At 40.4% G+C, this 21,614-nt stretch overlaps 1 protein-coding gene across 1 annotated transcript in view; it reads right to left on the reverse strand.

Moving 5' to 3' along the window:
- FGG (fibrinogen gamma chain) overlaps nucleotides 1-2,981 on the reverse strand; it is a 37,482-nt gene extending 34,501 nt beyond the window's left edge. Inside the window, exons 1-4 of the mRNA XM_044062433.1 lie at nucleotides 2,788-2,981; nucleotides 2,645-2,686; nucleotides 2,027-2,210; nucleotides 1,859-1,943 (exon numbers count right to left, since the gene is read on the reverse strand). Of these exons, the coding sequence (XP_043918368.1) occupies nucleotides 1,859-1,943; nucleotides 2,027-2,210; nucleotides 2,645-2,686; nucleotides 2,788-2,871 (395 nt within the window). The 5' untranslated portion in view covers nucleotides 2,872-2,981. The remainder of the gene's footprint in view (nucleotides 1-1,858; nucleotides 1,944-2,026; nucleotides 2,211-2,644; nucleotides 2,687-2,787) is intronic.
- Nucleotides 2,982-21,614: the final 18,633 nt, after the last annotated feature.

The following is a 21,614-nucleotide window of genomic DNA, read 5'->3' on the forward strand; positions in this document are numbered from 1 at the left end:
AATTGAAAACAAGGAATGAAGTTAATAAATAATGTGTAAATAAACTAGTTACAATTGGTATAATCTGGCATTTAATCCAAAAGTTGTGCTTATTTATTCTTTGTTGACTGATTTAGTCTCACTAGCTAGTAGTCTCTTTGCAGGAGAAATCTGAAGTTGTATTTATTCTGCTAAGGGAAATTTGGCTAGACATTAGGAAAATTTCCTGACTCACTTACCATTCAACCTTGTGCAAGTCATTTACTTAACCAGACAGTGTTTGGGAGCAAGTGGGAATTTTGGCTATTTTTTAACAGTCTCCTTGCAGGACTACAATTAGATAGCAACTGCATATAAACCTATGAAAAGGTAGCCTCAACAAGTATATCTGAAAGAGAAAATCCTATACAGCAAAGTACAGTGCAAAAAAATACAAAAAGTGGCATGTCTTCATTAAACAAGAAATAAAAAAATAAGAATTTTCTTCAGAAGCATGAAAAATATATTCAAGTAGCAAGATACCTGCTAAAAGCACTCTTGAAAAGAATATTTTTATATAATTTCCTACTCTAACCTTGCCATGGAATGGAATTTGTTTGCAGCTGTCCTGTGTGCCCTGCTGTACACGCGTTTATCTTGTTTAAAAGGTTAATACTGCACAAGTGCATTTACACATAGAAACAACACCACATAAAATTTATCCACCTCTTTTTGTTCATCTGTTTCTTTTTCTGCCTCTTAGCCTCACAAGTTCTGATATATTCTGCTAACCACATTTAGAATGGATTTTATATTGTAGTATAACTACAAATGGGAAAAATGGCTTTGCTGTGAAATGGATGCTTGTGCATACAGGTGTGCTTCATCTTTACTATACACAGACCCAAATCTGTCCCCTCGGTCGTTTTTTACATATTTTATTCAAGATGCGTTTTCACTTCGAATCTACACAGCTGTACAAAATCTTGCTAACTTGTGTATTTCCATAAAAATACTCTTGTTTGTCCTAATTTTAAACATAGTTTATAGAAATAGATAAATCAAGGAAGTGATCGGCATAACAAGAAATAATACATTTAGCAGATGTCTCTACGGCGTATGCAATAGTCATGACACGTTTTAAACAAATGCTATTGTACTGATTTTGCCTTGTAAATCGTGTGATTTTGTAATATAACGGTAATTACAACCACCAAGTAATGCCAGACACTACAGTTTACAACCAAACCTGTCAACTGTCCAGACTTTTGGTCTGTTACCTAAATATTTTTTTCTGACAAATCAGTGAGGACTGAATTCATTAAATAATGCCAAACATCCGACTTCCGGACTTGGTATCCTTCAGAAAATGCATGGTAACACAACATATTTTATTCTAGCAACTTTCTAAATTTATAAGAGGAATATTTAAAATTTGCCCTTATTTTTGAGGCCTTTGTGTCCTTCCCCAATTAGTTTTTAGCTACTTCCAGCTTTGTTATGCTATGAATTTTAGAGTTATGTTTCGACAAATTCTTCGGAGAAATATACATGACTACAACGCCTCTTATTTTGAAAAGTAAGAGAATTAAAATGATATTATTTGCAAAGATAGCCCCGACAAATTTTGGATCTGCCCCCCCCCCCCCCCACACACACACACACACACACACACACACTCACACACACCCACACCACCACCACCGCCGCATTCTGCGGGTAAACAGGTAGGACGTCTGGCTTTACCCACCACTGACATAACAACATGACCACCTTTAATATATCAAGAGCTAGACTACAGATTTGGATAAAAGGAGATACCGTTATACCTGAAACATAACTAAACACAAAACAAAATCAAAATAAGTAAAAAAAAACGAGAAAAGTGGCATATACATACTGGATTTCAGCTTCCCGAGTTGAAATGATCCTCTCAAATCTCATCATATCCTCCAACATGCTTGTGATTTTTTTGACGTAATTATCTGGAAGAAAACAAGACATGGGTAAAACTGACCTTGACAAAACCAATAAGCAAAAGTGTCTAGACCAAAGTGACAACTGTTACCTTGTGAAGCCTTCTGTGGCATTTGATTGCCACTTTTGATGTTTGAAATCAGCTGTTGACTCGTGGTGGTACGATTGGTTATTTGCTGCATCTGACTTTCAAGGATGTTTAAGTCTCTGTCCACCCCAGATTTGTATTGGTTGTAAAAATCGTAGACCCCGCATGTAGTCGGACAATACTCGCCCTAAAGCAAAAGGAAAAAAAACATAAAAACATCTAGTCATTTGCATGCAACTTGGGTTGCCACCTTTATAAATGTCCAGACTGGGACATTTCTTGAAGAAATGCGAAATTTTGCAGGACAGAGCATACCCACAACTGGTTCAAAGGACTGGACTTTACTTTTTTGCCAAAGTAAAAGGTCACTGTTGGAGACATTGAATTAATTCCGTCATCTGTTAGAAATTAAGGTGTTTCGTATACAAAAGAACTATTTTATGCTCATGGTATTTGAAACTTAAATAAATATTTTACTACTTTTCCTGAAATCTCAGGACATGTATTTGTCCCGACTCCCGCAGGACACAACTGTCCAAAAAGGGACTGTCCTGCGCAAATCGGGCAGGTGGTAAACTTAACATGCACCATTTTAAACCACATTAAAGGCACAAAACTTACAAATCGTTCGTCTAAGACGCAGCAGTTTTCTCTCGTTGGATACTGCAAGACAAACAAGGAGAAAATGCGGTTACCATTCAGAACTTCAATTGTCGTTAAAAGCAACAACAACGTCATTTCTAGAAATGAGTTTTTACACTTACTACTGCTAGGCAGTGTGAAAAAAAGAGGAGAAGGATGGTGTGCCGGCCCTGCCAGTACAGGGCAAACTTGTTCAGCAGTGCCATTGTGTAGTGGAAGAAAGTCCTTGCTGGCTCTGTAGAGAATGACCGCTACGATCACCCAGCCGTCTGATTTATCTGGTGAACGTTTCTAGTCCAGCAGTGAGCAGTGGGCAGCAAAATGAAGACGGCTTGTTTGCTCTGCCTATCGTCACCACTGTCCAGCCAACACAGCCCGCCCACGTCCTACCTTAGGACGCAATCCTTGACTTTTTTATGTTTAAAGAACAAAAGTCTGATAAGGGGATCGCTGGCAAAAAAAAAAAAAAAAAAAACAGCACTACCTTAATGATACCGAACCAGCCCCCCCCCCCCCCCCACATTCGTGAATATAATATTTACAAGAATAGTTATTTATTAAAATGTTTACTTATAACCAGAACTGTAGACACCCACTAAGAGATTCTAGCACGCCCGAAGAATATATTCAGTGCTTCAAAAACGCATCCTGAAAGTTAAAGCTTTTATTTACTTACATCATTCAATTAGTATATTCCCTGATCAGAGAGGTTCACCAGGTGTAAACCTGCTAGCAAAACGCGATGCATACTGGTGTATAAAGCTGATTAAAACTACACCGGGGCTCTAGGAAAAGCAGTATCTGAGAATCCCACCCACCACATCACTACTTTTTGCATACCCTACACCTTTCATGACCTGCATCCTTTGGCAACCATCATCAGATTAAAAATGATGATATTGTGGAGATAGTACCACCATGCCATGAAATGAAAGAAGTGGCCTACAAGGTGATGGCCCCAGCCAACATATATTGCTTATTTTATTAATTTATTTACTTATGCTTTGCTAATCTTATTGTCTCCCCTAAGCAAAGCACATTTACAGAAATTACTGGGGGGGGTCGTGTTAAAGTACCAAAACAAACAAAAAAAAAAAAACATGTGCAGCTCCTTACTTCCAACCACCACAGTAGCAGCAGTATTCACTGGCCTACATAGATTATTATAGCAATAACCCACGCCTGGGTGTGGGTAATGCTAAATTTACCCACGGTTGGTGTGGTTTCGACCAAACAAAGCCAACCGTGGGTAAATTTAGCATTACCACCAGAAGTGGTTATTGCTATTCATGACATTATTTAAGAAAAGAAACTATTACTTTTCTTAAATAATGGCATAGTATAATGCCTGTTTACTGCCCTTCCGCAGATGTCTGGCATCCGCGGCAGTTCTGATGGGCAAAAGCAACGGAGAATGCAAGATCTCCGTTGCTTTTTTGTTTAAGCTATGTTAAATGAGTTTAACATGGCGAGACAGTTTAAAATAAGCAGCGGAGATGTCCGTTGCTTATTTTAAACTGTCTCGCTATGTTAAACTCATTTAACATAGCTAAAAAGCAACGGAGATCTTGCTTTCTCCGTTGCTTTTTTTTAAAACACTGTCTCGCTATGTTAAATGGGTTTAACATGGCGAGACAGCTTTAAAATAAGCAGCGGAGATCTCCGTTGCCTATTTTAAAGCTGTCTCGCTATGTTAAACCCATTTAACATAGCGAACAATGTTTAAAAAGTTATACTAATGGAAAAAGTCCGGGCGACGGACCTTTTCCATTAGTATAACTCGATTTACAACGGGCACGCTGGCCAATCAGCGTGCACGCGTTTTGGGGTCATGGTATAATATAGCAATAACCCGCCTGGGTGTGGGTAATGCGGGATTTACCACGGTTGGCGTGGTTTGGTCCTGAGGCGGCCGAGGAACCAAACAAAGACAACCGTGGGTAAATCCCGCATTACCAACACCCAGAAGTGGGTTATTGCTATTATACTATGACATTATTTAAGAAAAGAAATAACTACTTTTCTTAAATAATGGCATTGTATAATGCCTCTTTGCTGCCCTTCCGCAGCTGTCTGGCATCCATGGCAGTTCTGATGTACTGCTCATGCCTACACAGTACATCATAGCTGTGGCCAAAAGCAACGGAGAAAGCAAGATCTCCGTTGCTTTTTACTGTTTCGCTATGTTAAATGGGTTTAACATAGCGAGACAGCTTTAAAATAAGGAACGGAGATCTCTGTTGCTTATTTTAAAGCTGTCTCGCTATGTTAAACCCATTTAACATAGCGAGACAGGTTTAAAAAAAAAGCAACGGACAAAGCAAGATCTCTGTTGCTTTTTACACACTGTGTCGCTATGCTAAAGGAGTTTAACATAGGGTGACAGCTTTAAAAAAAGCAACAGAGATCTCCGTTGCTTTTTTTAAACCTGTGTCACTATGTTAAACTCCTTTAACATAGCGAGACAGTGTTTTAAAAGAGACTTATACTAATGGAAAAAGTCCGGGCGACTGGACCTTTTTCCATTAGTATAAGTCGATTTACAACGTGCACGCTGGCCAATCAGTGTGCACGTTTTGGAATATTAATGGGGGGTTATGGTATAATAGAAATCTTGCCTTGTAGGTGTACCATCCTAATGTTGTAGTCCCACAATTCCTGGGGGCTGCAAGACCCCATAATAGACTTGAGTGATTGTTATGTGCAATTTGTTTGATTATTACACTGATAACTGACATCTGTGACAGGGCTAGCCACCTGGCAGTGTAAACACTGGCTCCAGATGACTGTCACTGTTGAAGTGACACCCTGACACCATGTGCAAAAATGGGAAATGGGGTTATGGATGGGATGGGGGAATGAGATCTGACACTCAGCTACATGCTATTCTCTTCTTTAATACCATGTGAAATTCAAAATGTATCAGTAAATAATGGAGACTCAAGAAGGTAGAGAATTGTGTGTATTTCCAAACAGACATTGCAGTTTTTGGAATCATAGATAAACAGTAATACAATATATTTTAGCAGGCCTGTTTGTGCATATCCATACTAGTTAAGGGAAGGCAAAAATGTTTTTATTTGTAGCACGTGTCAGTCTATTTATGTTTCTGTTACGCACTATAAGTAGACTTGTTGATGTCTAGTCATTTAGTCAAGACCGACTCTTCGTGACCTCAGTGTCTATGCACACTGTAACTATCTTTTATTTCATTTGTCCGTAGTATTATTTTTATCAGATATCTCTGCCATAATCTGACAGTCTTGAATGACCTTCCATGGTATAGCTTTTAGTTTCACTGTGATACATATGTTCCTTTGCTATGATAAACTACCATTGTACATTATGGAAAACTACAATTAAAATGACATAAATGTGGCCTGATATTGACTGGTAATACCAATTGTTTATTGAAATGTGTTTGTGTTGTTTTCAAGCTTCGTCTTTACAGGTGGCTTTGATTTTTATTCACAACTGCTTTCTATGTTTAGATACAGCAAATATTCCAGATGTTGCAGCATAAAGTAAAACATAAAGCTGTAAAAAATGAAAAACATCTAAATAAAAAAATATAACAACATCATCAGTTGAGTGGTTCAAATACATCAATACATTGGCAAAAATGGGCTGGATACCATGGATTAATCGGCTCTTTTAGGACAGGAAGGTATATGGTCATGTAGAGAAAGATACACTAGAAGCATCATCTTACAGGTGGTCCTCCTACAGACTAGAATCCAATGGAATGATGGCAGTAGGAGGGTCACTAATAACAGCTCTGGTTAAAATATTCTGTGCTATATATAATACAGCAACTGTGCTCCAGGAAGTTCCAGCCCAACTGAATTACAGTGCCTCATTCCAAAGGACACAACAGTATACACCAGAGTCAGGGGTCCCTGTTTGGAAATCAATTGTTTATACCTCTCTTGGTGTAGGTGGTTCACAAAACTCACATTTGTGCACAACCAAGTATTATCTTCCACGTTCTGACATCCGTGACAGGGCATATCCTGATCAGGTGAAACATTACATGCTACTGCTGCTGCAGAGACTTTTAAATTAATCTACGTCAAGACAGAAAATATTCACCTTTGTCTGAGAGAATACTATTGTATTTTTCTATACAGCAGAATCACAGTCTGCCCTACATTTCAGACACAGTTTGACACTTACCTCTATCTATCTTACTTGCACGAGCAAAAGGGTTTGTTTCAGTGCTACCTCACTCCTAGTATCTCACTATTTTCCCAAGATATCTGTTCATTGATGTGACAAACTATTTGCCCTTACTCAAAACTGAATTTTTCTTGATGACTTCACTCCATTTATTATCCAGATAGACATTGCATCTAATCTACTTATGGGCCATATATTCTGTCAACATTTCTACTTCTTCACCAGTTATGTTCAGTGCATGTTGACTAATTCTGCTACTGAATGGGTGGTTCTGATCAGTCTCATTAGGATCTCATCTCAAAGTCTAGTGTCCTTTCTGACATCATTAGTGATCACTGTCATGTATTGCCACAGATCTTCAATGTTAATAATCGCTCCATCGGATAGACACAGAAATGCGTACACACGCATGCGTGCGCGCGTGCACACACACACACACATACACACACACACACACACACACTAGTTTACATGATAGGTTAATATGCCCTTCAGTGCTACCACTCCTGCAATTTACATGATAGGTTAATATGCCCTTCAGTGCTACCACTCCTGCTTTGCAGTAGTACTGCCACCAGCCATACAAAGTCTGACAAACCCCAGTTACTATCCTTTTTAAAAAAAAAAAAACTTCTACAATATGAAAAGCAATGCCAGTTTTAGCTGAACACTCTTCTTCTTGCAGAGACTGATTCAGAAACTAGTCACCCACACTCATTATAAGTTACTCTTATATCAACAAATAAATAAATATCCAACCACAATCTTTTGCAAATCAACAAATATAATTCTTTGTTAAAGGAAACTAAATGATATAGTTTGAGAAATTACATGTACAGACAAGCTATGCTACTACACAAAGGAATATAAAATAAAGTACTGCAACAGATGGACAGTTTACAGAACACTAACGATCCAGCTAAATATTTCCTAAATAATGTTGGTTAAAATAATTATGAAAACCTCTCCACATATGTCTAAGAATTGCAATATGTAGCAGGCAAGCAAAATAGTATAAATGCATTACTGCAGAGAGGCATAAAGTTTCTGAAGCAATCATATTCAGGACACGACAAATACTGTCCAAAATGGCTTCTGTAATTTGAATCTTAACATCATGTGAATCGTATCACTTCAACACTTTAGAGATGTCTTAGGATGGATCATTCATTCCTAGTATATATAAAGTTAGCACAGCAGAAATCTGGCAGAATTTCCCTTTTAAAAAAATCAGATTTAATGAGTTATTAAATCAGTTGCATTACTTCTTGTCTTATCTTCGCCGTATTTCCTGGACTGCGGCAGAAATGGGTGTCTAGTGGATCAGTCCACTGCCTGTATTACCAAACAAAAATAAATAGCTACAGAAATAGACAGATTAATACAGTCTATGACACTTTCATTTCCCTGTCATTTGATATTCATCCAGTGGATAATAGCTCTCAGTGAAGTGATGTAATACCTTAAGTAACAGAAGAACATTACAGTTAACGACAGTTAAGTAGTAAAACAGTTATCACTTAATTCACATAGTTTTTTTCTACAGTATTTTATCTTATATATCTGCTGCTTTTCACAGAAACGTAATTGCAAATTTTATACAATTTTTGTATATTTTAGAGCTTGTTTTTGTACTTAAAAGTACAGTTGCAATTTTCTATACAGACTTAATATTTTATACAAGAAAATCTTGCTTTCCCTTGTGCAGTGAATTATGGTTGATAAAACAACATTGGCAATCTAATCTCCTTAGAGTATGACATATGAATGCAGTTAGTTTATTAAAGGTTCATACCTGGATAATAAAAATCACTGTTAGTTCACAGGTTTATAGGTTCCTACTAAACTTACAGCCAATGAGACCATCGAGAAGCTCAACTGCATCACCCACTACTGGTGGCAGTCTGACAATGTCCCCCTTTAAACAGACTTTCTCCACATGTCCCTGCTGAAAATTTGAGAGAACAAATCTAGTCATAGGTTCGTAGGGTCATAGGTGAGTACAAGGCTAATGGCACTGGTGCCAACACAAGGCTATTGAGATGATCCCCAGGATGAATTTCCTGTTACCCATCCACTCATCAAGATTTCTCTTGAAGAGGGCTAGTGAAGTGCTCTGCTTGACATGAATGGGGAGTTTATTCCAGAGTATGGGTGGTCTCTGGGTTAGGAACCTGTCCCTCTAGCAGGTTCTGTTTATTGTGGTGATGAGGTTGAGGTCCTTGGATCATGTGGTGCGGGGGGATTCAGTCTTCTTTGGGTGAAGCATGTCTAGCAACACTGGGTCAGATATGGCTTTGTATGCCAAGCAGAGATCACCTCTAAGTAGGCAATATGAGATGAAGTATAGCTGTAGTTTATTTGAGTCTGTCTGCATAGGGCATGTGTTTGAGTCCTAGGATCCTCTTTGAGAGGAATTTCTGTGGCCTCACCAGTTGTTGCAGGTGTCTAGTGAGGTACATGCCAAATGGGGCATTGTACTCTATAATGGGTCTAATGAGGGATGAGTAGAGAAGGATTATGACTTCTTTCTTCCTGGATTAGAAACCTTTTGTAATGAGGTGTGCCACACAGAAGGATTTCCTAACTACGCTGGACACATGGTTGCCAAAGGAGAGGTTACTATCTACTTGTGTCCCTAGATCTCTTATCACACCTTGGGAGTTGAGAGGGCTACTGTCAATGTGGTAGTTCGTGGGCACCGTGTTTTTCCCGAAGGGGATGACTATGCACTTTTTAGCATTGAGCTTAAGACCATGGTTCTGGCACCAGTCGTTGGTGTCTGTGAGGCCTTTTTGTAGGATGGCAATGTCAGCTTGAGAGTCAGTAATGGCTCCCAGTTTGCAGTAGTCTGTGAACTTGGTCAACCAGAGTCCTTTGGTGTTAGCCTGAACTTCAGAGAAGTATATACCAAACAGGAGAGGACCCAGGACAGATCCTTGTGAGACTCTACTTGTAACTGCCCAGTAGTCGGATTTGGAGTCTGCTACTTTCACCATGTGGGTTCTGTCCATGAGCCAGTTGGCAATCCATCTTATGATGTAGGGGTTAATGCCTAGGTTGGTGAGTCTGTCAATGATCCCTGAGTGGGGAATAATGTCGAAGGCCTTGGCCAGATTGAGGTAGTCTGTATGGACTGCCTTGCCTTCATCGACTGCTCTGGTGACAGATTCAAAGAAGTCTATCAGGTTGAGCAGACATGATCTGCCCTTCACAAACCCAAACTGTGAGGTGTCCAAGGTTTGAAGGTTCCCAATTCCCTATTTATGAGGTCCATAATGATGTGCTCCATGGCCTTACAAATCAGGATTATCAGGCTGATAGGGTGGTAGTTTCCTGGGTCAGTATTTGCTCCCCTTTGTGGAGTGGGATGACTGTAGAGGTGTGCCATTCAGTGGGAACAAAGCCTGAAGTGAGGCTGTGGTTGAACAGGGCACTGAGGTGAGGTGCCAGTTCCCTTTGTAATTCATGTAGTACACAGCCAGGTATATTATTAGGTCCCATGGAAGCTGTATTTTTGGCTTTGAATAGTGTGGCTTCTACCTGGGCAGCCATTATATTAGGGATTTGGCATTCCTTGGGTTTTGGGATGGGCCTTTTTGGGGGTGGGGGGGTAATGTTTACACTAAACCTGTCACCCAAGATGTTGGCAGTATCTGTTGGTTCAGTATAAGTGGTGCCATTGTGCAGTAGCTCAGAGCACCCCTGTGTATTGTCATGCAGGTTCTTGGCATAACTAAAGAATGCCTTGTGGTTGTCTTTAGCATCTGTTGCAATTTTGTTTTCATAACTAGCTTTGATGAGGGATTTCAGTATTTTGCTGAGACTTACAATGGAATTTTTCCAGTCTTGAGACTTTGCCCTTTTCTGCAACAGTTTTTTTTCTTCTGTTGTAAAGTTTGCTAATGGCAAGGGACCACCAGATTGGCATCCTTTTTTTGGAGGACATGATCTTGGTTCTGTTTGGTATGGCCTGATCCATGCACTTGTGTAAATGCTCATACAGCTCCTTGGTGTATGACTCAGTGGCCATACATCCTTTCCCCATTTGCGTGGGTGACGTGAAGTTTGACACCTCTGTCTTTAGAAGCTCAAAATAGGCTTTGGAGAAGTTTTTCACTGTGGTTTCCTTCATGGGGGATGAGGGTGGGATTTGGATATTGATTGTGATTAACTTAAGGTCAGATCTGACCAGGGAGGAGTTGATCACTGGTGTAGAGCAGCAGTTTCCCATGTTTGTAATGACCAGATCGAGAAGGCTTCTACCTCTGGTGGGGGTGAGAATGAGTTGGTCTAGGGCTTTGGAATTAATGAATTCCAGAAATCATTGGGCAAATGAGTTGGAGCAGGAGTAATTTTCCCAGCTAATGGAGGGGTAGTTAAAATCTCCCAGTATAATGGTATTGGGTTGAACCTTAATGCTTTCCAGAGTGTACTGGAATGCAGAGTGGGAGTCTTGGGACATTGTGGGGGATCTATAGCAGGCTACAACCTGGATTGCAATTTTATCCAGTGTTAGTTGTACCTGTAATATCTCTGATGCATTATTTTGGGCAACCAGTCTGGAGGTGTGCATAACTTTTATGAAGATGGATACGCCACCGCCTTTGGGCTTCAGTTTAGGTTTGGGGGCCAAAAGGTGTGATGTGCTATGTAGCTTGGTAGTGCTGGGGTGCTCTCTGGAGCCTTGAACCAGGTCTTTGTTACTGCACAAAGGTTGATGTTCTCCAGTTTTAGGAGTGATTTTGAGATTTAGGCTTCTAGCGTTGAGTAGCATTACCCTCAGGTTGAGTTTGATTGTAGTGGTTAAGGTGGTAAATTTGTCTTCAGGGCATTGCCTAAAAAAGGCACTATAGGGGTGGCAAGAGCCTTTGCCAGTATCTGGAATCCCAGGGGTGACAGATGCAGGCCATCTCTGGCAAAGCATTGAGGTCTGTCGATCATGTTATCCCAGGCAGACAGATACTGGATCCCCTTTGAATGACACCAGAAACTTAGCCAATTGTTGAAGTCACTCATTTTCTGCTTGTACTCTGGTATCATTCTAGGCAACAGTAGTATGCTACTCAGGGCTAGGGTCATACCTGCTTGGCCTACAAGATCCGAGAGCTCCTCCATGTCTCTTTTCATGTAGTCCAGGGAGGTACATCTTAGGTTGTTCACACCAACATGGACAATGACCAAGTCATATCTGTACTTGTGGAGAGACCCAAGTGCATGCATTATGTGGCAAATCCTGGCTCCTGACAGGCAGCTGTCCATAAATTTCTCCTTATTTAACCTAGTGAGTGGGATGTCAGTGTGCCTTACTATTGAGTCACCTATGATTAGTGGATTGGGTAGACTGTTCTGTCGTAGGGGCTTAGGTTGAGTGGCACACTGTTTATGTGGGCTGTGTGTCTTGGGGGTTGTGTTTGGGTGAGATGGTTGCTTGCATTTTTGCCTTGGAGGTCTTTGCTGTTTGGGCAGATTTTTATTGTAAACCTCTACAAAAGTGTGTGTGTGTTTTGTGCTACTATGTGAGAGGTGTGGTGGTGTGTGATCCGGAGAGCTATGTGTTCTATGAGGTGTGTAGTGTGTGTTAACCTTCTCCTCTTGAGTGACTAGCCCAGTCTTGGTTTGAGAGAGTGTGGCTTCTAGTTTGGCTATGTATGTGCATCTCTCACAAGTGGATGTGTTAGTAGGTAGGAGGAGAGGGTTGTCTGTCTACATGAGGCAATTGCTACATTGCCTCAGGATTCCCAAGTTCACCAGGTTAATAGGAGAGAGTGTAGGGAACTGACCTTGAGACATGCCTGGATAGGTGCTTAGTATTTAAGTACTGTAGCTGTTATGCTTCTTTTTAAGTTCTGAAGCTGTTTTTGTAAGTGCTATAACAGCTGAAAGAGGTTCTGAGGAAGTGTGGGGCTTAGAGGTCTGATTTGAGTGCTCAGAGATGAAAGCTAGCAAGATCTAAGGGAAAATTTGAGGAGCAGACTTTAAGGCACCGGTAATAGTTTACCCTAGCTGGGAGGTGCTGTGCGACCCACAAACCTGCACAAAGACGGTTCACCCAGGATGATTTTAACAGTCATTAGTGAAGTACTTTGCTCGATAGTACAGACAGCTGTATTTTGGAGGCTTTCATGGGGGATATGTGGGGTGAGACATCAGTCACACGACCTGGTATTGTTGAAGTGGTAGCATAGGTTTTTAGATGTCTAGAGCAGATGTTTGCTTAACCAACAGTTATGTTTAGGTGTAACAGTTTAAAGAACACTGGATCATTTATAGCACATATGGCTAGGCAGAGTATACCCTTCAGAAATCTGCATGAGACTGAATAGAGGGACATGGCTTTTATTTCATCAGAGTAGCTAAGGGTGCTAAGAACTGAGATCTTTTGATGAGGAAAATGTGAGATCTGTCAAGCTGGTTTAGTGAAGTAAATGCTTAATGGAGCATGATATTAATTGATGGGTCTAACTAAACCTTGTCACCACAATAAACAGGACCTGCTGGAGGGACATATTCCTGTCCCAGAGACTTCCCATACTCTGGAACAGGCTACCCATCTATGTCAAGCAAAGTTCTTCATTAGCACTCTTAAAGAAAAATCTTGATGAGTGGATGGGAAATAGGAAATACAACTCGGGGATCATGTCTGTGTCTCTGCTCGGCAGTAGCACAGGAAAATAACTTTCTTGGGTGGCGTAAGCCAGGGAACCTTGTTGGCTAGGCTTACGTAGGCCCTTGGGCCGATAGCTAGTACCTACCTATGAACCTATGTACCTATGAACATATGACACACTGCTCTGAGTAGCACTAGCTCCACTAAAGAAATATATTCACTGTTCACATATTGTTATATGTGAGAATAGTAAAAAATAGTAAAAATAGTAAAAATATCGAACTGCATTTGTTGGCAAGAAGGTGTGTCTAGCTACTCACTTCTCAAAACAGTATTTATCAGGACAGGAATGTTCACTTATTAGTGAAAATGGAGGTTTAGGGTTGGGAGGGTGGCTTAATGGCTAAGGTGTTTGCCTTATAAACACAAGGTGCAGGGTTTGAGCCTAACAAGGGATAATTGGCTAGGCTTAAAATAGGCTTGCAAGGGCAGTTAGCTTAGTACTAAACTATGAACCTATATACAGTGCTAATCAAGACCTAAAACACTTCCTGCAATGAGTCTGACAATCCTCAGAATGTTTAACCTAAGTTTAACTACTAGTTTTACCCACAATGAGTTCTGCACAGCAGTACTGATGCCCCTCCATTAGGATGGCCTTACAACCAGCTTGGGTAATTACAGTCCTGTCAGCCTTACAAGTCTTATCTGCAAAGCCATGCAACTTATTATAACTGTGCTCATAAACTTTAATATCATGAATTTTGTTAGACGTGATCCCAACAGTCTGGCTTTGTTAAGGGTAGATCCAATCTACTTCATCTGGGAAAGGAGGAGACTGTAGACGGTGGCCAGGCAGTGGACACAGCATATCAGGCCAAACTCTTCAACACCATTCCTCAAAATGGCATCAGACAAAAGTTAAAAGCTTTAGAAATTGGCCCATATGTGATAACATAGATAGTAAACTGGTTGGAAGAAAGAACCCAGACAATGTAAGTTGCAGTTGTCTCATCAGAAAGTATTTACGTGACCAGTGGTGTCACTCAGGACTTGGTGCTGGGACCTCTCCTTTTTGGTATTTACTTCTCAGATCTCAAAGCAAAGACCCAAGACTAATGCTAACAAAGTATGCAGATCATTGCAAACTGTGGACTGTTCTTTAAGTCACCTTGTGACACCCAAACCCTCTGGAATGAACTTTCCTTAATAAACTTTTACTGTTCTAAAATGGGCCCACACTTAATGTCAAAAAGTGTAGCATCATCCCTTTTGGCAGACAACCCCTCCCTTTCATCATACTATCTAGGCAACACACCTCTACAAAACAGAAATGTAGTTAGGGACCTAGGTACTTGTGTTGCTAGCTCTCTCCCTTTTGACTATCATGGCATTATAGTTGTCAGGGAATCCTTTTATTTTAGCCCAACTAATTGCCAGATGAATATTCTCAAGGTCTAAAGAGGTAATCACTCTCTTATACTTAGCATTGGTCAGGCCAATTATGAAGTACAATACCCCTTTTGGGTTGTAACTCACTAATCATTTCTAACAACTGGAAAGACCTTAAAGGCTCCTAAACAAAAAGATTAAAGACGTAAAGTCCTTGGATTACCAAGTGAGGCTGAAAACTCTATTCCTTTATTCAGTGTGTTATACAAACGTGGGAGGCGAGCAATTTCTTACCATGCCATTAGAAACCTAATTGTCCTACACCTCCTGTTTCTCCACAGGTCCAATATCTCCACCTGTACTTGAACCATGGACTTAAATATTCACAAACAGATAAAAAAACAAAAACAAAGCAAAACAAAAAAAAAAAACAACATGGTGGAGGGACAGGTTTATAACCCAGTGCCTCCCAAGCCTCTGGAATTCCTTGTACGTTAAGCAGCATGACTCACTATATTCCTTTAACTATAAACTAGACGACTGGATAGGTATCCAAATATTTACTCCAGGATTGACCAGTATGACCCTGACAGAGAGGCTGACAATGTGAGAATGTTCACGAGACTCAGTGGGTTTGAAATATCTATGAACCTGTGATATATTGGCTGAGTCCAATACTGAAGTGTTTGAGCATGTTTATCTGGCTATACTCTATAGTTTGCATTCTTTATTTAGTTACATATACGACACACACCTCCACACTCTATCTAAACCACTAAGTCATGCTCCAAGGAAACTGTTTCTCTTTATGGAGAGAAGCAACACCTTTTTTGTGGCATAGAAAGGCTGTAAACCAAATTTCAAGCCCTTGAGAACAGAGGGCATAGAAATAATCTCAAAAATCTCAGTTTGGTGGAAGGAGTTGAAACAACATATGCAGAGATCAAATTGGAACAGGTGCTGCAAAAATGTATAGCTGTTACTTTCTACTTCGCACCAAAAGAGCTTACAGAATTCAAAGGAGAATTATAACAGCAAGGGAAATCTTTCCAGGCAACTGATAATTAGAATTCTGGACTTCTGTGAGAAAGAAAAGGTATTGCCAAAAATCAAATTAAGATAGAACCAGCAAAAATGATCTTATACCTAGAAGAAGGACTGTTTAAGATTACACAACTTGTTACAGAAAGAAGGAAGTTATACATCCATTACACTAAATGTTTAAAAAGTCGAGACACAAAATCCCAATTAGAATTTCCTGTTAGCTTATATTTTATTTGGTTAGGTAATGCTTCCAAGTTCAAACCATACTTACAGGTTTATGTTCCATATTAGACAGTTTTGCTTCTTATAATCTTTTCCTGATGTTTAAACCTCCCTTGTATACAAATTTAGATTTTGTCCCTAATATATTTCTAAGCACATATAAATTCTGAAACATTTTCCACTGCTTATTAATAACTTGCTTAATTGTCATGATTATAAACAGAAAAGGACAAACAAGCTCTTAACGTAATAAATATTTTGTTCTAGAGAGTGGGACTGTGTTTTTTACTTTTATTAAATATACTAATTAATAATTAATTAATTATAATATAATACAAATATTCACTCAGTCTTGGTATGTATTTACACAATTGGTTGTGTTATTGGTTTACTTTTTGATGAATTTTATATGTTCTCACAAGACCTATTTTCTAGGGACTTACATCCTTGTGATATGATGGAAGGTAATGCTGAGGCTAATAATGGTTCCTTTTAGGGACAATAGCCATAGTTTACCAATGGGACTTACAAATGTTTTAATTTGATTTTCCCACCACGTTGTATCTGGTTCTTAATATACTTTCCTGAGGTCCCTCAACAACAGGTACAAATATGACTCTGTCATTGTACATGTGGGTGTGAATGACCTGAGATGTACCTCCTTGGACTACACGAAAAGAGACATAGAGAAGCTCTCGGATTATGAGGCCTAGGTGGACAAGACCCTAGCCCTGAACAGCCGCCTACCATAACCCAGAATGATACCACAGTTTGTTTGTGTCTTTTGGCTTTTCCCGGTTAGGGGTTGCCACAGCGGAACTCCAGTCTGCTAATGATTGGTAGTGGATTTGTACGTACTGGGTTACCAGCCCTGATGCACAACCTTCAACGAAGGCATGCCCCATTCACGTATGCCTCCACACAGAAGACGCTCTAGCTGAGAATTGAACAGGACATCTTGCTATGAGGCAACAACGCTACCGCAGCACCACCACCGCAGTACTTGATACCAAAGTACAAACAGAAAATGATTGATTTCAACAATTGGCTTAAGTTCCTGATGTCATTCCAAGGAGATCCGGTATCTGTCTGCCTGGGATGACATGATTGACAGACCTCGATGCTTTGCCAGAGATGGCCTGCATCTGTCACCCCTGGGCTTGCGGATGCTGGCCAAAGCTCTTACCACCCCAATAGTGCCTTTTTTAGGTGGTGTTCCAAAGACCAAATTACCGCCATAACAGCTACAAACAAATGCAGTTTGAGGGTCGTGCTGCTCAATGCTAGAAGTCTAAATCTCAAAATGCACTCTCTCGAAGCACTCCTTAAAATGGAGAATATCGACATTTGTGCTGTAACAGAGACCTGGTTCATGGCAGCAGAAAGCACCCCTGCACTACCAGGCTATAACTCGTTCCATGCCTTTTGGCCCCAGAACTTGGACCGAAGCTCCAAAGGCATTGGTGTTTCCATATTCATAAAGGATGTGCACACCTCCTGACTGGTAGCTCAACATAATGCATCAGAGACTCTTCAGGTGCAGCTAACATTGGGTAAGACAGCGATTCAGGTCGTAGCCTGCTATAGGTCCCCAACCATGTCCCAAGACTCACACTCCACATTCCTAAACACCCTGGAGAGTATTAGTGTCCAACCTAACACTCTCATACTGGGTGACTTCGACTACCCCACCATTAATTGGGAAAACTATTCATGTACCAATACACTTGCCCAACGTTTCCTGGAATTCATTACTTCCAATGCCCTGGACCAGATTGTTCTTACCTCGACTAGACGTAGCAACATCCCTGACCTGGTCATTACTAACATGGGCGACCGTTGCTCTACACCATTAGTCAACTCCTCCCTTGTTAGATCCGCCACAAACTAATCACCTTGGAAATCCACATCCCTCTCACCTGCCCCGCAAAAGTAACCACCATGAAAACCTTCTCCAAAGCTAACTTTGGGCTCCTAAAAACAGAGGTGGCTAACTTCATGGCACCCATGCAAATGGAGAATAGTTGCATGACTGCTGAATCATACACCAATGCACTGTACGAACACGTACACAAATGCATAGATCTCACCATACTCAATGGAACCAAGACGCTCTCCTCCAAAAAAAGGAAGCCAATCTGATGGTTGCCTGCCATAACAAACTCTACAACAGAAGGGGGAAACTGATGCAGAATAAGGTGAAGTCCCAAGACGGGAAAGACTCCCTTATCAGACTCAACAAAAAGTTGAGATCCCTCATCAAATCCTCTTAAACTAGCTGTGAAAACAGAATTACAGCAGATAGTAAAGGCAACCACAAGGCCTTCTATAGATATGTAAAGAATCTCCACGGCAATACCCAGATTTGCCCTGAGCTACTGCACAATGGTACCTCCTATACTGAGCCAACAGATATTGCCAATATACTGGCCGACAGATTCAGTGCCAACTTTACCCCTCTCACCCCACCTAAGGACCAATCACAATACCAGTAGATTGCCAGGCACCCAGTATTACTGATGCACAGGTAAAAACAGTACTGTCCAAGGCCAAGAATACAGCTTCTATGGGACCTGACAATATCCCTGACTGTTCTACATGAACTACAGAGTGAACTGGCACCACACCTGTGTGCCATGTTCAATCACAGCCTCACCTCAGGCTTTGTCTCTACTGAATGGTGCACTGCTACATTCCTCCCTCTCTACAAAGGAGGAGCGACTACAGACCCTGGGAACTCTCAACCCATTAGCCTGCTGAGTCTGATATGCAAAGCTATGGAACGCATCATAATGGACCTAATAAACAAGGATATAGGGAATCTCCAAGCTCTGGATCCCACACGGTCTGGTTTTGTGAAGGGTAGATCTTGCCTGCTCAACTTGGTCAACTTCTTTCAGTCAGTCACCAGAGCTGTGGATGATGGCAAGGTGGTTCATACAGCCTACCTTGATCTGGCCAAAGCCTTTGATACCATTCCCCATTCAGGAATCATAGAAAAACTCACTAAGCTAGGCATCAACCCCTATATCACTAGATGGGTTGCAAATTGGCTCACAGATAGAATCCACAGTGTGAAAATAGCTGACTCCAAGTCAGACTGCTGACCAGTCATGAGTGGAGTCCCACAGGGTACGGTCCTGGGTCCTCTCCTGTTTGTTATCTACTTCTCTGAAGTCCAGGCAAACACAAAGGGACTCTGGCTGACAAAGTTTGCAGACGATTGCAAGTTGGGAGCTATTATTAACTCCCCAAGTGATGTTGACATCCTACAGAAAGGCCTCACTTAGACCAACGACTGGTGTCAGAACCATGGCCTTAAGCTCAATGCCAAAAAATGTGTCATTGTCCCCTTTGAGAAAAACCTGGTTTCCATGAATTACCATACTGATGGTAGTCCACTGAACACAGAAGGTGTTATAAGAGATCTAGGAACACAGGTTGACAGGAACCTCTCTTTTGACCACCATATTGCCACTGTTGTCAGAAAGTTCTTTTATGTGGCACATCTCATTACTAAGGGTTTTGCATCCAGGAAGAAAGAGGTCATTGTCTCTCTACTCTTCTCTCATTAGGCCAATCATTGAGTACAATGCCCTGTTTGGCATATACCTCACTAGACACCTGCAACAACTGGAGAGGCTGCAAAAGTATCTCACAAAGAGGATCCTAGGACTCAAAAAACTCCAACTATTCTCTGTTTCATATAGTCTACTTAGAGGCAATCTCTGCTTGACTTACAAAGCCATGTCTGACCCAGCTCTGTTAGAAATGCTACATCTAAAGAAATCCCAATCCATCCGCACCACACGCTCCAGAGACCTCAACCTCATTACCACAATCAATAGAACAAGCTGCAGGGACATGTTCATAACCCAGAGACTGCCCATGCTATGGAATAGACTTCCCATACATGTCAAACAGAGCACCTCACTGGCCCTATTCAAGAGAAATCTTGATAAGTGGATGGGAAATAGAAAATTCACCCCAGTGATCACTCCAGTAGCTCTACTTGACAGAGGCACTGGAAACTAAGGTCAGATAGCATGATGCCAGGGTAATTCTATGGGTGAGGCATGTAAAGGCTCCAGGGCCATTAGCCTAATACACACCTATAAACCTATGAATTTATGGAGGGAGCACTGAATGAGCTGTTGATTGTAGACCACCTCATACAGAAAAAAGTTATACAGAGAGCTGATGGTATATTAATAAAAGGAATGGTTCTGACCATGGTACAACCCAACACAATTTGGTAAGCGTTTTGAATAGCACCCCATATTTTTTACATATAATAGTGACAGGTGTTCTCTAAACAAACAACTCAATTTTTCAACCCCCCCCCCCCAAAAAAAATATTTAAATTTAAATCCCTTCAGTTAGAGAATTTGTTTTTTTCAAGAATGTTTGAAAAATGGGAGTATTCCTAAGGGTTTGCTTTTGTTCAAGTTTCCTAATGGAGCAACTCAAAATTCCTCTTTATATTTGAAACTTATTTCCCTTTTTACAAAACAGGTTTTGAATTTTTGAAGATTCTCATAAAACATAACTCTACACAAAATGACAATTTGCATAGTGAGTTAGAAAATTTGAACCATTCCATCATGAGTGATTTGGTTTTATCAATTCATAAGACCAGTTACCAAAATATTTTTCAAAAATTAGAAGATCACACTACTTCTGTCAAGAATCATAAACGGGAAAAGTTAATTAGAGAAAAAAACGGTTGGCTGTGAGTACGGCCTACTCACTTGTGAAGAGTAGCCATTTACTTGATCATTAATCATACCTCTCAACTGCACAGATTTTTGCAGAATGTCCAGATTTTTGGCTCATATTTTTAAGGTTTGCTCCTCATAAAATATGTGTTTTTTTCTGGCAAATCACTGGGATTATCTGAGGACTGAGGTCACTAAATAATGACATACAAACTGAGTTTCAGACTTTAAATCCTTCAGAAAACATATGTTAAAATGAATCCTGTTACTCTAGCAACTTTCTAAGCTTATAAGAGTAATATTTAAAACATGTCCCTATCTTTGGGCCTTTGTCCCCCCATTTTGCCAATTTTTTCCATATTTATTGCACTAAGAGTTTGAGATGTATAATTAGGGCTCATCAGCTGGCAATATGTCAGACGTTGGCTTTATGAATGGTGGTAACAGTGACAAATGGTATAGATCCAGATCTATTCGGGAAACATTGGACATGTTAGACCATTTTGGGTAGGAAATGCCATTAATCTCTGACTCCAACTGTTTTCTAGGAAACATGGAACCACAGAGATCCGAATGGATGACAAGATGAAATCAAGAGAAGAGGAGCCATCTGTACTGAATCCTCAGTCTCACTACCAGAATTATTAACCACTGAGTATTGTACACATTTCTTTGACTTGAATTGTTATTGACTCCTGTGGTAAGTTGTTTGACTGTTCGAGTATTAATAGTATTAAAACTGTTTGTGATATTTTAAACTTTAGTAGTATGGAAATTACAGCTA

Source organism: Protopterus annectens, chromosome 2.part1, assembly GCF_019279795.1.
Source record: "Protopterus annectens isolate FY-2018-M chromosome 2.part1, PAN1.0, whole genome shotgun sequence".
In the NCBI taxonomy this organism is placed as follows: domain Eukaryota; kingdom Metazoa; phylum Chordata; order Ceratodontiformes; family Protopteridae; genus Protopterus; species Protopterus annectens.